Source organism: Gopherus flavomarginatus, chromosome 3 (assembly GCF_025201925.1).
Source record: "Gopherus flavomarginatus isolate rGopFla2 chromosome 3, rGopFla2.mat.asm, whole genome shotgun sequence".
Classification (NCBI taxonomy): domain Eukaryota; kingdom Metazoa; phylum Chordata; order Testudines; family Testudinidae; genus Gopherus; species Gopherus flavomarginatus.
In genome coordinates this window covers 34,199,888-34,213,711 of record NC_066619.1, presented here as the reverse complement: position 1 = coordinate 34,213,711, position 13,824 = coordinate 34,199,888, and the positions used below count along the sequence as shown (strand labels likewise).

Sequence of the window (13,824 nt, the reverse complement as noted above, 5' to 3'; positions counted from 1 at the left end):
CCCTATCTATTTTTTTCTGTGCTGTCACCATGTCTGCAGGGGAGATAGAACAGACTCTAAGACTGAGAAATTGCTTGATTTTGGTCCAGACATTCTGTGGAATAGCTGCTTGGTCACTCCTCTTGGTATAACAACTTGCAACTCCCTTCCACTCTTGATGCACATCTGGGGGGAACCACCTTAGTAAATAACTTCACAGCATATCACACTGGTCTGCCTTTTTTGTACAAGGCCATTTTCTGCCTCAGGGTAATGTCATCCACAGTGAGGACAGCCTACAGGATGCTGCTCAGTTTGCCTCAGAGGTCCCCCAGTAACCCCTTGATATTGTATAAGCACCTCCAAGACAGAGCCAATCTGCAAACCCAAACCAGGAACATGTTTCCCACCCTGCCTCCCAGGCACCACTGCAAGCCTGAACAGCATGTACTGCACAGACAAAATCCCAATACAGCCCTCCTCATGCACACACCACTTACCATCTCTGAGGTTCTCTCCCAATACTGGGAAGAATCTCTGGGAGGAAAAGTCAGAACTGCATTTAAAAATAATGCTATCACAGCCTCTCTGGAAGACAGAACAATAACCACTTGCTGGCGTTTTTTTTTCCTGTTCCCACAGCCAGTCACCTTCAGGAGCCAAACCCTCAAGGACAGGGCCTTTATCAATGGCTGAGTGACTGTCTAATCTGAAAGGGGGGAACCCAGAAACTCAGGATGAAATGTTCCGAGACCTCATTGCAGATACCACTTCATCCCCTGTAGTAGCACCATTTGCGCAGTGTCATATTCTTCTTCCTTGTCCTCATCCTGCTATCTCTGCCACCGCTGAAGCTGCTACTGCTGCCACATCATCTGCTCAGGAAGAGCTCTCAGGTGAAGCCACCTTGCTTTGAGAGCTGAAATACAGCTCAAGCAGCTTCTGTCTGAGCACAGTTGCCGGCAGAGTGGCAGGAGATTGTTGGGTCCACATTGGACAACAGCAATTTGAAAAAGGCACTAGCCAATCAAAAAGGAAGCATGGGACAGAGAGAGCGGAATCATGAGACTTAAAAAAAAAAATCTGAACTCTCCTGGTATCCACTATGCATTCCAGAATGCCCACTGCTCAGCAGTGAAGCAAAGGACCACGGAAATACCCTCTGAGAATGCCGCACAAACCACCAGTGTATACACAATGATAAGAACTAAGAGAGGCACAGCTGTCCCATGTGCACACTATTATAATGGCCTGCATATTGTGCATTAACTAATGCATGGCAAATCAATCCGGTTTAACTCCCTCACCCCTGAAAACAAGCCCTAAATATACATGTAAGTTGTATGTTTTTTTTTAATTTATACTTCTCTAATGTTTTGTTCCAAATGCTAAATAAAAATACTTTAAGAAGGTTGTTGGTCACTAGATCACTAAACAAAGGTTCCCAAATGGAGGAAACACAGGTGCCTGAAAACAAGTTGGAACTGCATGGTGAAAAACAGTTCATACACAGAGTATTGTATCCAGATCCTGATCTAAGAGTGGAGGAATTGTCGGATTCTACCCTGAGACAGGCAATGGAAAGAGACCCAAGACCTGAGGTTGGGGCAATTTGAAAACCTAGAAAAGAGACAGAGGACCATCTAGCCCCATAACCATGATACCTGGCATTTGAAACATCATGTTTTCCTCTTCTAACAGATGTGCTGACCCAGCTGAAGGCATTCATCATTAATTTTTTTCATCACTGTTGTCTACATTTGAATGTTATGATTAAATATTTTTTCTTACATCTTGAAACTTCCAGAAGTAATCAATTTTTTTTCAATTGTGCATATATTTCCAATGAATGCTGGTTATGACACTACTGCGGTATTTGTTTGGAAATAGATGATTGATAGATCGATGGATAAAAGGGAGGTCAGATTGGAGGTTTAATGCTAGCTTTGTATTTTTTTAAAACAAATAAAGCAAATGTTCTGTATGTGAAGCATAAAATAAAGATTCTGAATACCAGCAGGAAGAATGCATGATATGTTAACTAAAAGATTTGGAAACATGTGCTTTTAAATAAATACCACACACAGTTTATAGAATATCTAATTAGACTCATCAATTTGCTCTAAACGGCATTTCATCATGTAGCTAATCTGCATTACACAATTATGCAGTGACTAAACTGAAACACTACAACAAATTTTATTAGTCAGTCTTCAAAACTTTATATACACAGAGTAATGAGTCTGAATTTTATGAAGTCATGGAAAGTGCAGAGACAGTGATAAACCACACAGACTGTGGGAGGGGCATATCAAAGTACAACATGCATTATCTTTGGGAAACTACACCAGGTCAGAACCAAGAACCAGCAAATGTGTAATATATTCTAATATGTTGCAAAATGCCCCATGTGTATCTACAATTAAGGGTTGAAGATCTTAGTAGTAGTCAGATCAAAATTTTCTGTTCACTTTGACTTGTTCCCCACCACCATTCTAAACAAACATGATTAATGAAATAATGAACAAGCCAAGATAGTACTTCAGTCTGAGGCCCCAGTTGCTTCATGTAGCAAAGCAGGAACCAAACTGGAAAGCCTGTCTGCAGAAAGGGGAAAAGGGATGCCAACAGGCAAGAAGCACCACAATTGTCTGTGGCTAAAGCTTTGTGTGAATTTTTATTTTTTTTTTTAAATCCGACCTTAAACTTTTGTTGGGAAATTTACTCACAGTCTGGAAGGGAATTTCTCAGGGTAGAGAGAGACCCACTCCAGAATAGCCAATGGTTAGGACTGTCACATGGCAGACCCAGGTTCACAGTTCCCTACTCTGCCTGATGCAGATCAGGGATTTGAACCCTGTTCTTCCACAACCCAGGTGAGTGCCCTAACCACAGGGCGACAGTCTGTCTCAAGCTCTCCTCTGGAGCTGTTCCATTTTGTATAAATAATTCAATATTCATTAAGACAGAAAAACTGATTTTATAACACAGTGGTTATGGACTTGGACCTGGGTCTCCTACATCCGAGGTGAGTGCCCTGATGACAGAGCTATAGGCCATTCTGGACTAGGTTTCACTTACTTGTTTTTCATGAAATTTTTTTAAAAGTCTCAGTTTTGTTCTATTTTAAGGGAAAAACCCACAAATTTACTTTCTCTAAAATATTTTGGTGGCTTTAAGAGATAAAATAAAACAATGTTACAGTAATACAGCTAATAGATGCCATACATTATTCCTAAAGCAGAAATCTCACACAGACAATTATGTCTAATTATTTGGAATGCCATAAGAAATAAAAAGAGCAATTGCCAGAGTAAGATGTTTGCTTTAGTGTTAGTAATATTCCTGGATTGTCTTGAAGCAGCATATCGATGTAACTATTCATTAAAGAAAAGACATTTTAATAACTGATATTCATGGATACAATTGACTTCTTGATTTTGGAACAGAAAACACCCAACAGTATGATACAGTAAATTCTTGATCCCACAAAATATACTGTTAGTAGCTTTTGGGGGGGGGAAGGGCGGCTATATTTTAAAGATAGATTGTTATCCCTTCCATGCTCTGTCCTTATTTAAAAAAAAAACTATATAACAATTTGAAAGAGAAACTAAAACAGAATAATGTATTTCACTGTTAGAATTCTAACAAAGATGATCACATCAGAGGGACAGATCTCTCTTGGTAACAGAATACGTTTTACTTGGGTCAGGACATGTATAGCCCTATTATATCCAATCACCTTGAACACAGGGAAGGGAAAGGCACTAAATCCAAATCCAGTCTCTACTGGAAATAAGTAAAGAACTGGAGCCATAAAGAACTGAGTTTTGGATCTCTAATTTCTCATTCTTCAATACCTACTCTGGCAGCCTACTTGGATTTTTGCCAGAAGCTTTCCATATGCTTGTTTTACTGGTCCACATCACTTGCCATCTGAAGTTCACAAAGGTAATAGTTTCCAGTAAAGCCTTCTTGACCATGACACAATTATTTAGTTTACTCTGAGTTGTGGGATTAGTATATCTTCATATGATTTCTTGCATTAAATATCTTTCAGGATGAGGAGAATCAGAGTGCCTTTCTTATTATTTCCAAGTGCAATTCACATTATTATTTGATAACATTTTTGGATGTATAGAGGGTTTCTCTTTACTCAGTTTCAAGTCACATTTTAATAGTGCTCATGGAATATTAATGTTTTGATACTGTACCTGATTCTCTAAGAGTAGTAAATACTTTCTGTTCTTATGCAATGCACAATACATCAGTCTCACACCAATCTTGTATCACCTTGGCAAGTAAAATTTTCTAGGGTGACATTTTCAGCATTTGGTATTTGCTCAATTGGGAGAAGTTTGACACAGTTTTCCACTGCTGATCACAGGAATCTGATCAGGAACTGAGGATTTTGTTGTGGGCATCCTGCTGGGAAAATTAACTCACAGCAAGGAAGACTGCATCCTAATCGGTCTTCATTTTTCCACTGACCTTCTTGAATGTGTTCCTTCTGGCTTCCCCTTACTTATTCAAACAGCTCCTCCCCCACCCCCCAGCTACAATTAGGAAGTTGAGCTTCGTATTCTAGATCTTTGAGGCCAGTCTGGTTTGTGACCACTGCATACCTCTAACCCAGTTATTCTGGGGTCAGTTAGCTCCACGCAAGACGAGTTTTCAATGGTCCCTGTAGCTACCATGGGCTCCCTAACACACACCAATGCTGCTGTAGCCCTGAGCTTCCTGCTAGGCTGTCTTCCCTCAGCCCTCTCACATGGCCTCCCAGGTGCGTTCTTACATCTTCCCTACAGGAGAATATATACACAGCTCCTACTCTGCACAAACAGATTCTGTTCTCTTCATGATTTTATGCATCCCTCATCACAACAGTATCTAAGCAGCTCCCAGAAGTAAGCAACATCTTGTTTGCAATGTTGATATAGCCAGGCTAGTCCCAGGATATTAGAGACAGGATGGGTGAGGTTGGTCCAATAAAAGATGTTACCTCATCTACCTGGTCTCTCTAGTAAGCAACATGACTAACATCTGTTATGGGTGGTTCTGTATTTCTCTCTTCCCGTACCTAGGGAAAAATTGTCGAATTTCTTAAATTACATATGTATACACACTGTGCTGTGTGTTTATATTAGCAAAAGCAAGGTTGAAGAAGTGTGAATTTCTGTTTAAACAGGTGAGTTTCATAGTGGTTCTTAGATTCTGCAGCAGTTCATTCAGAGTCTTGAACTGGCTCCCAAGAAAGCTTTGCCTTCTTGTAGTGAGCAGGTCAATTGTACCTGAGGAGTGGAGTTGTCAACTGTGTACACTGCCTATTGGCCCACTCAGTGCAGGTTTACTAGCAAAAGGCTCTAGTGGAAAACCTGGCCTTTATAGAAGGTAGTGGCACAACTTAATGAAGGCCTCAACCTGTGTACATCACTCCCAAATCTACTGTTGTCAACAAGAATTCCACACACAGACTGAGGGCTGTGCATAGCTGTGATGGGGTGGACTAGGTCCAGTGGTCCCCTGGGGCCCACCACACCCCATCCAAGAGAGGAGCAGAAGAGAAGTCCTTCAAGCAGTCTAGAGTGGTTGCAAGGAAGCAACCAGTGAGGGAGGCCACAGGGAGCAGCCAATCAGGGACCAGCAGACTCATAAAAGGAACTTAAGGATCAGAATCAGTCAGTTGCTCCCTGGAACTGGCAGAGAGAAGCCGGTGTTCCTGGCGGGCAGAAAGAGCAGCAGGACCACGGACAGCTTGGTGCTGACAGGGACCCGGGGAGCAAAAGAAAGCTCCTAGCTGGCTGCTGGGACTAAGTAAGGACTGAACTCAGGGAGGGCTGCATGAAGACATTGTCTCCAGGGAGGAAGTCCGAGGTGTACAACCACATACCAGAAAGGGTTTGTTCTGTTTCACATGCAGACAGTGTGAGAGACTCAGACAGGAGGCTGAGTCACTGAAAAGCACAAAAGGGGTTACCACAAACTGAGAGACTGCAGGCATACACACTTGACCAGGAAGTACTCACGAGAGATGGGTTCCTCCCTGTTAAAATAGCTTAAAATAAGGACTAGATCTAAAAATAGCCTTTATTTTATAACAAAGGAACAATAAATCTTTTCCCTGCATATGAGAAAGAAAATAATCTAGAAATGAAAAGGTGAAAAACAACAAAGCAAACAGTGAGTGCCCTAGTTACAATTTCTAATGACTTCTTGAGAGAGACTGAAAGAAGAAACTTTTTCACTTTCTTCACTGAATAGGCTGTGGTGGATCCTGACAAATAGAGAGAGGGCTATTAAAACTTCCCTTGACCCGTATGGGACAATGGCCAGACATGCTGTAATGAGATAAGTGATGACTAAGTGCATACCTGCAAAAAGCATTTGCAGATTCATAACATTAATTTTCTATGAACATGTGGAAAAGATAGGGGAAGTTATATGCCAAGGACCCTGCATTCTTTGTGCCCCTAAACCTGGTCAGTACCCACCAAGTACAGGTGGAAAACAGTTTTCACTGCATTAACAATGGTGTAACAGGGAAGCATAATATAAAATTAGGTTGTACGAGGCTTGGGTCTAGTTCTTCAGTAATAAGATTAAAGAAAATTTACAAAAGGATTGAACTCCTAATACACTTGGAAAATATTGTGTAGTGCAGCATTCATAGGAATCAATTCATTTCAGGTGAATGTGCTTAGCTCCCCTTCAGTAGTTTTGAACAAAGGCTTAAATAGATGACCAAAGGAGCTATGTTGCTTAGCTACAGTAAGTGGACAAAATAAATAGAAATAGGATGGGGAACACTTTCTGCAGTAACCAATGAGGAAGGGGAACCATGCGGAGAGCAGTACTTATCCAATCTAGAGAGAGGAGCTCAATTCTCCTTTGCTTTTAGCAGAGAAAGTGGAGCTGCGTTCAACCTTAAACTCTTAGCGACCATCTCTACATATAGGATAAAAACAGAGAAATGGTGGGATCTAGATAATGCTTACATTCAAGATCATGTAAAAGCTGTAGTAAGAGAAATAAAAAGGCAGACACGTTTATGGATGAAAAAGATCATTACATATTTTACGACTACTTATTTTATCATCAGCTAAAATATTAATATTTTAGCCAGTGTTTTATTAGATTTGTCATCCATCCCTTTTATAAGAACCAGAGGTGACCAAGCAGGAGTTTTTAAATTATTTTTACAAGAGATAAATTATGACTTTCGAACACTTTTCATATAACAATTTAGATGGTATCTGTTAATTCTAAATATGGCAAGTTTCAATATTGATATTTCTAAATTTTAAATACAAAGAATTTCAGATTTTATACATTTTCTTTTCGTCAAAGTTGTACAGACCCTTAGTATCTTTCAGGTAATGTTAAACAAACATATTAATTACTGCTTCAGTGTTAACTTTATTCTAATTTATGGAGAAGTATTTACCCAAACCACTAGACATCATCTTAAAATAAATTAATTAAGTATAACATATACTATATATGTATATATAGTAGATCCCTCTGCTACTGCAGATGCCTTAATGTTTGTGATTAAGCAGGGTTTTTTAAAATGCATATTATTCAATAAATTAGTTTACACTCAATTCATGTTTTTAAAGCTTTTTCACAACCATGAAGACTACAAACAATTTTAAAAATAGAAGCTTCTGGAGCACGGTTCTGTGGTTGGGGTGGATTCCACAGAAATTCTGTAACTGTAGAATGACAGAATACACCAGGGCCTGAGTAGGGCTGATTTGATATAAGGAAACACAGTTATACATACTACATGGTTCACATGAACAGCTGAGAATATATCAGAAACAAAATTGTTTAAATCAAAATTTGCATCATTTAGACATACACCTCTGGACATCGTTTAAATATCTCCAGATATGGAAGTGCTTGTTGTACCACAGATAGAAGGGCATTAAATTAAGGAACTAAGACTTGTAGGTAGAACTGGCCAGGAATTTTTTTTATCAAAATATTTTTTTTGATGGCCATCTGGAAAACCAAACCATCTCCCAGAAATGGTAACATTAATATCAGCAACATTAAGACAGAATAATTTCCCAAACGTATGCAATGTGTGACAGTTAGATATGTGGATACAAATGTGTCTGAGATCGCCCTGAAGATTTTGCACTTGAGTGCAAGGGTGAAGAAGTTGTGGTACGTATTGCTTTGGTATTTGTTGGAGGTGTGAAAGCATTATGGTATGTTGAAGTGTGTTATTGCTGCAATGTAGGCAATATGAAAGTGGCAAGGATGCTTTTCCCTTAATTTATTTCCAACTTTTTCAGATTTTGAGTCGGTGGGGTGTGTCCTGATGCAACCTTAACTGTCACTAACAAGTTTTGTGCAATTCATATAATATTAACCTTCTGAATGCAGGATCTTACCTTTCTTTCCTCCCTCCCTCCCACACACACACAATACAATACTATGCATCTGTAAAATCTTCCATAAAAGGAGAAGATCACTTACCTGTAATTGGAAGTTCTTTAACATGCGTGGTCCCCTATCTGTATTCCATATGTGGGTACCTATGCACACCATGCACCTGAGGATGGAAAATCTTGCAAGTAGCATAGGTTGGTCCGCAGCTGCACCCTGGATCTCCTTGTGCTCAGCACTGCAGTATAAGTGGAGATGCAAACCGACAGCCTCTTCAGTTCCTTCTGTACCATGAATCCAGTCACAATCTGAAGCAGAGGGGAAGGCGTGTGGGTAGTGAAATAGTTTGAACAGTCTCTGAACATGAACACTCCAAGTCTGACGCCCATCCAAATACCAAGCCATGAGGTGAAGAGAGTCTGAGCTGGGGTGTTTGATCCTGCTATTCTCCGGAATTAACAGATCCAGGAAGGACTGAATGTTGATGGGTTGACATTCATAGGAGGACCAGAAACCAGAACTGTCTTGGACAACTTGTTGTGAAGAGAATGACTCGTGCTTTGACGTGATGCATTTTGTTAGAACCTGGGGTAGTAGTTGGATGGGACGGAAAGTGTACCTCAAGTAGCTTGTCCAGGACAGTAGGAGACACTGTCACTAGAGCCCTGATCCCGTGCTGCTCTCAACAATATACATTGAACTTCTTAATTAATTAGCCTCTTAGAGTTGGTATGGCAACTTCCACCTTTTCATGTTATGTGTATAGATAGATTGGAATATATAGTAAGAATATCTAACAATCTATCCTATCTATGCATCTGGTGAAGTGGGCTATAGCCCCCGAAAGCTTATGCCCAAATAAATTTGGTAGTCTCTAAGCTGCCACAAGTACTCTTGTTCTTTTTATTGAACTTCTTGTTCATCTGGGAGGTGAACAGGTCCCAAGATGGCATTCCCCGCTGAATGATGAAGATGTTCAGCACTGAATTGAGTAACTGCCCCTCATGACTGGTGGTGAAATTGTAATGTAGTTCTATATACACCAGTTCCATAAGATGAGCACCTCCACACACAGTGAGAGGGTTTTTTGCCCCCCCCCCCCTTTGTTTATATATAAGATGGTCGTCACATTATCTGGACAATGATAGGATCATATGAATGGGAGGAATGCACTGCAGGCCTGTCTGACTGCTCTTAGTTCCAGACTGATATGCATCTTGCTCTCCCCAGGTGTCCACATATCTTGGATGACCACACATGGGGGCTTCCCAGCCTATGAGGGATGCTTCAGTGATCACTGTTGTGTGAGGTGACAGGTCAGGTAGGAGGAAAGAAGAGGACCTCAATGCACATGTGTTCCGAGCTCATCTACCAAGACCTTATTCTGATAGGGACTGTCACTATAATGTTCATTCTGTTTCTGTCTGGCATATGTACTTACCAGAGCCAGGTATGCAGACAATACATGGAGATGCAGCCTGGATAACTGCTTTATGTAAATACAGGAGGCCATGTGACCTAGCAAAGACAGACGACCCAGACTGTTGTTCAGGGTTTGTGAATGACTTGGTTTATCAGATTGCTTATGGCATGGAATATCTCCACAGGGAGGTAACACCTTGCTGCAGCCGAGCCCAGAATTGTCTCCATAAAGTCTATGAGCTATGCAGCAGTCCGAGCAGACTTTTCCATGTTTACACAGATTTCCAGAAGGAAGAGCAAGGACAAGCTGTCCAACTGAACTTCCAAATGAGATCTGCCTGTTAGGAGCCAGTTGTCCAAATACAAGAAGGATCATCTCATCTGTGCTGCCAGTATGAAGGGGTGAAGGCTTGTTGGGGGGACTCCAAAGCACTGGATACCCGCGATCTCTTGGAGAATAACCCTGCTTGGATGAAGGACGGGTCCAAGAACTCTCAAAGCCCTGTCTGGACTAACTTCCCTGAGTTGAGGTGGGTGGGTGATGGTTCATCTTCAACTTTGAATTTAGACAATGAGAAGGTGTGACAAAGTGGGACTGTTTTTAATGTTTCCTCTGAATACTGTGTGGGTGCCTCAGTTATGGCCGACCCTCTGTCGCCTGGCAACTAATGGCCTGGACCCTTCGCCCCTGCAAGGGGATGCTAAAGGTGTGGGAAAACAAAGAAAACAGGTGACCTCCTGCCCCGGGAAAACAACAAAGCCCAGAGAGGAGAGGCTGGAGGGGGTCTGGCAGTTTTTGGAAGCTTGCGGGAAAATGGAGGGGAGCCCCGACAGGGCTCAGGCCTCCCAATGGGGTTGTGGCCTCCCTGGGGCTCCAGATGGATCTAACTAAAGGGGGTCCTGTTGTCTGTACTGGCAAGACCTGTTCTGGACTGTGTTCCTGTCATCTAAATAAACCTCTGTTTTACTGGCTGGCTAAGAGTCACGTCTGACTGCAAAGTGGGGATGCAGGACCTGGTTGCTTCCCCAGGACCCAGCCTGGGTGGAGTCGCTGTGGGAAGCATAACGGAGAGGCTTATGCTGAATGCTCCTAGGAGAGACCCAGGAGGTGAAGCCGTGTGAGCTTCTTGCCCTGAAGACAGTCTGCTCCAAGGGAGAGGAGGCTCCCCAAAGTCCTGACGGGCTTTGTGGGGAGCAGTTCCAGAGGATCGCCCGGGGACTCCGTGACAGAAGGCCAGCTTTGGCTCAAATCAGCAGTACTGTTGGTGTCAGTGGGATGAACCTCTGATTTGTGGATGGACTAGGGGAGTAACTCCTTGTCCTTGAGTTTGTAATTCTTTTCTGGAGGTCAAAATGTCTCTTAGAAGGACTGTGCCCCAGAGTGCAGGAGACTGTGGGTCCAGGAGGGCTAAGGTCCCCCAGTGTAGAATATGTCTCAGTCCGTCCCAGAGAGTCTGAGAGGACCCAGGTGTCAGTTCTGCTGTATCCATTGCCATCACAGACTTAGAGGACGATGGGTCTTTATGGTGCCAGGCTGGCTGTGTGTGAGAGAGAGAGAGAGTGTGTGTGTGTGTGTGTGTGTGTGGGTGTGAGTGAGAGAGAGCGCGCGAGCACGCTACCTGAAGCTCCTGGTCAGTGCTGAAAGATGTCGGTCCTTTGGCTTACTAGCGGTCATGGTTGGTTCTGGTGTCAGTACTGGGTTGAGTACCATCGGAACTTTGCTCCTCCATGCTTTCCCTTTGTGGTCAGGGGGCTTAGCGAGAACCAAGTCCTTGGGACCCGTGTGTGAAGACTCACCCAATTTGGAAGGAGTCAGGCAGGGATTCCTTCTCCTGGAAACAGTTTAGAGGGAAAATCTGTTTTCATGTCTGTGAGGGTGCCCCTTAGTCTTGTGAGATGTCTGAGACAACAGGCCTTTAGGTTTCTCCGATCTGGCCTCTACTCCTGAGCTCATGCTCAGTGGTGCGCTGCTTGAGGACTGAGCCTGATGTACAAGCGGGTCTCTCCGGCGTGGATCTGACTAGGGTGTCATGGCTTTCTTGATGAGATGCCTCCTCAGTCAGAGCTTTCATCCCTCTTGGGTCTGGAGTTGGAAAAAGCAACAGATACTTCACTTGGAGGAGATATGCGACTCCTTAAGGTAGGCTGGTGGTCGCTGATGACTGAGAAGAAGCAAGGACAGGAGACACAGTTCTTGAACCTTGCAATTCTGGGTATAGTCCTACTCCCGAAAAAGAGGGGACAGAGAAGGTCCCCAGGGTGGGGAAAAACTAAACTACACTATGTAAAATATCGTAAAACACTAACAAACTATGTACAATTCTATTTACAGAGATAAAGACGATGAGAGGATAATTCCAGACACAGAGGAGTCCAAATGAGATCATGTAGCAGTAGGAAGGAACTGAAGAGGCGGTTGGTCCACACCTCCCCTTATACCCTCAGTGCTGAGCATGAGGAGATCCAGGGTGTATGTGCAGACCAACAGATGCGCCTTGAAAGATTTTCCAGTCTCAGAAGCCTGGTGCTCATGTATACTCATGTGTGCAATATAGGTAGGGACCAGCCCTCAAAGAAGAAACATCGTTTCAATTAGTATTGTCTAATCATTTCTAAAACAACTTCTCTTCCAGTCATGGCACTCTCAGACATGACATCTACTAAGTGACACCTCTCACTCAAAGAAATATCAACAGGAATAAATATAAAAGATTTTTATATTAGTCACATTACTGGGTATAAAATAACAGCAGATTACATTCTTTCAAAAACACTTAACATTTAAATACTTTTGTTCTTTGAATGTTTTCCCCTTTTAGTTTTAGTCAAATAAAGTCACTTAGTATTTTACCAGCAAGAAGTTTCTTTTTTAAAGGAAAATGAAATAATGGAAACATTTTCAAGTGAGCTTTGTAACTGCACTTAGGAAAAAAGTTGCATCATATTTGCTCTTAATCTTTTCACAGGACAAAGAACTGAAAACTCTTACCATTTGCCTTGATGATTTATAAACTGTTGAACTGCATATCCAAACTGCTCACTTGAAGGACCAGAAAACAATTTTGCTTCTGGGAGCCCAACATTGTATGCTTCACAGCAATTATGAAGAATGCCTGTTAACAGGAAGATTAATATTACTGTAAATAGCAATTAAAGAAAGAATCTTGATTCCACTGAAACAGCCCATCTGTCTATGCCAACTCCCCTTAATATAGTAGTTAAAAATGTGGCCTTTGACACACCCAATAAAAATCAACGTTTTTTCCCACCCCTACACATGAATAGCCATCTATGATTATATGAATGCTTGTCAGTGCACTATATGGGCATGACAGTACAGTAGACAGAGTTTAATAACCTATTAACTACATTGCTTAATAAATCTTGTAGCGCTACCAATGTGTGTGAATCCAAGAGACTCAATGAATATATTTTAATATATTTTACTGTAGTCTTTAATACTCCATTATCTTTGGACATATGGTAGCCTTCTAGCATCGGATTTCCTAAAGGCCTATTTATGTACACTATAATGAAGAACAACTGATGACAATAAGTCCTTTATACTTTGTGTAGTCTAATGCTGCATTTGAAATAGAACACAATCAAATCGACCTATTCCTTTATCATAGAAGGTCTACAGTTTCGGGCCATTTTATTTTCACATATTAAGTGTTCGTTTTCTTCTGAACAAGCCACTGAGAAGATAAGCTTATAAATGGAAGCCTGGGAAATATAGGGCTAAGTGAATAAATAAACTATACTTAGTATTTAAACAGCACTTTGCATCTTCAAAGCACTGACCAGATATTAACTAATTAAAGCTCACAACACTATTGGGAAATTAGAACTTTTTTTTTTTTTAAAACATATTACCTGGGGCAGCTAAGTATCATCCCTGTTTTATATTTTTTTTTCCTCACACATAGTGAGTGACATGTCCATGGCCATTCAAGTTGGTGACGATGCCAAGATCAGAATTTAGAGCTCCTGGCTTCTCTCTTGTGCTTAGCTGACTAT

The 13,824-nt window shown here is 41.7% G+C and overlaps 1 protein-coding gene across 2 annotated transcripts in view; it reads right to left on the bottom strand.

Annotated features, from left to right (window-relative positions):
* ITGA2 (integrin subunit alpha 2) overlaps nt 1-13,824 on the bottom strand; it is a 100,640-nt gene that overhangs the window by 57,542 nt on the left and 29,274 nt on the right. For both annotated transcript variants that reach the window (XM_050946870.1, XM_050946871.1), the window contains exon 2: nt 12,794-12,917. In XM_050946870.1, the coding sequence (XP_050802827.1) occupies nt 12,794-12,917 (124 nt within the window). The remainder of the gene's footprint in view (nt 1-12,793; nt 12,918-13,824) is intronic.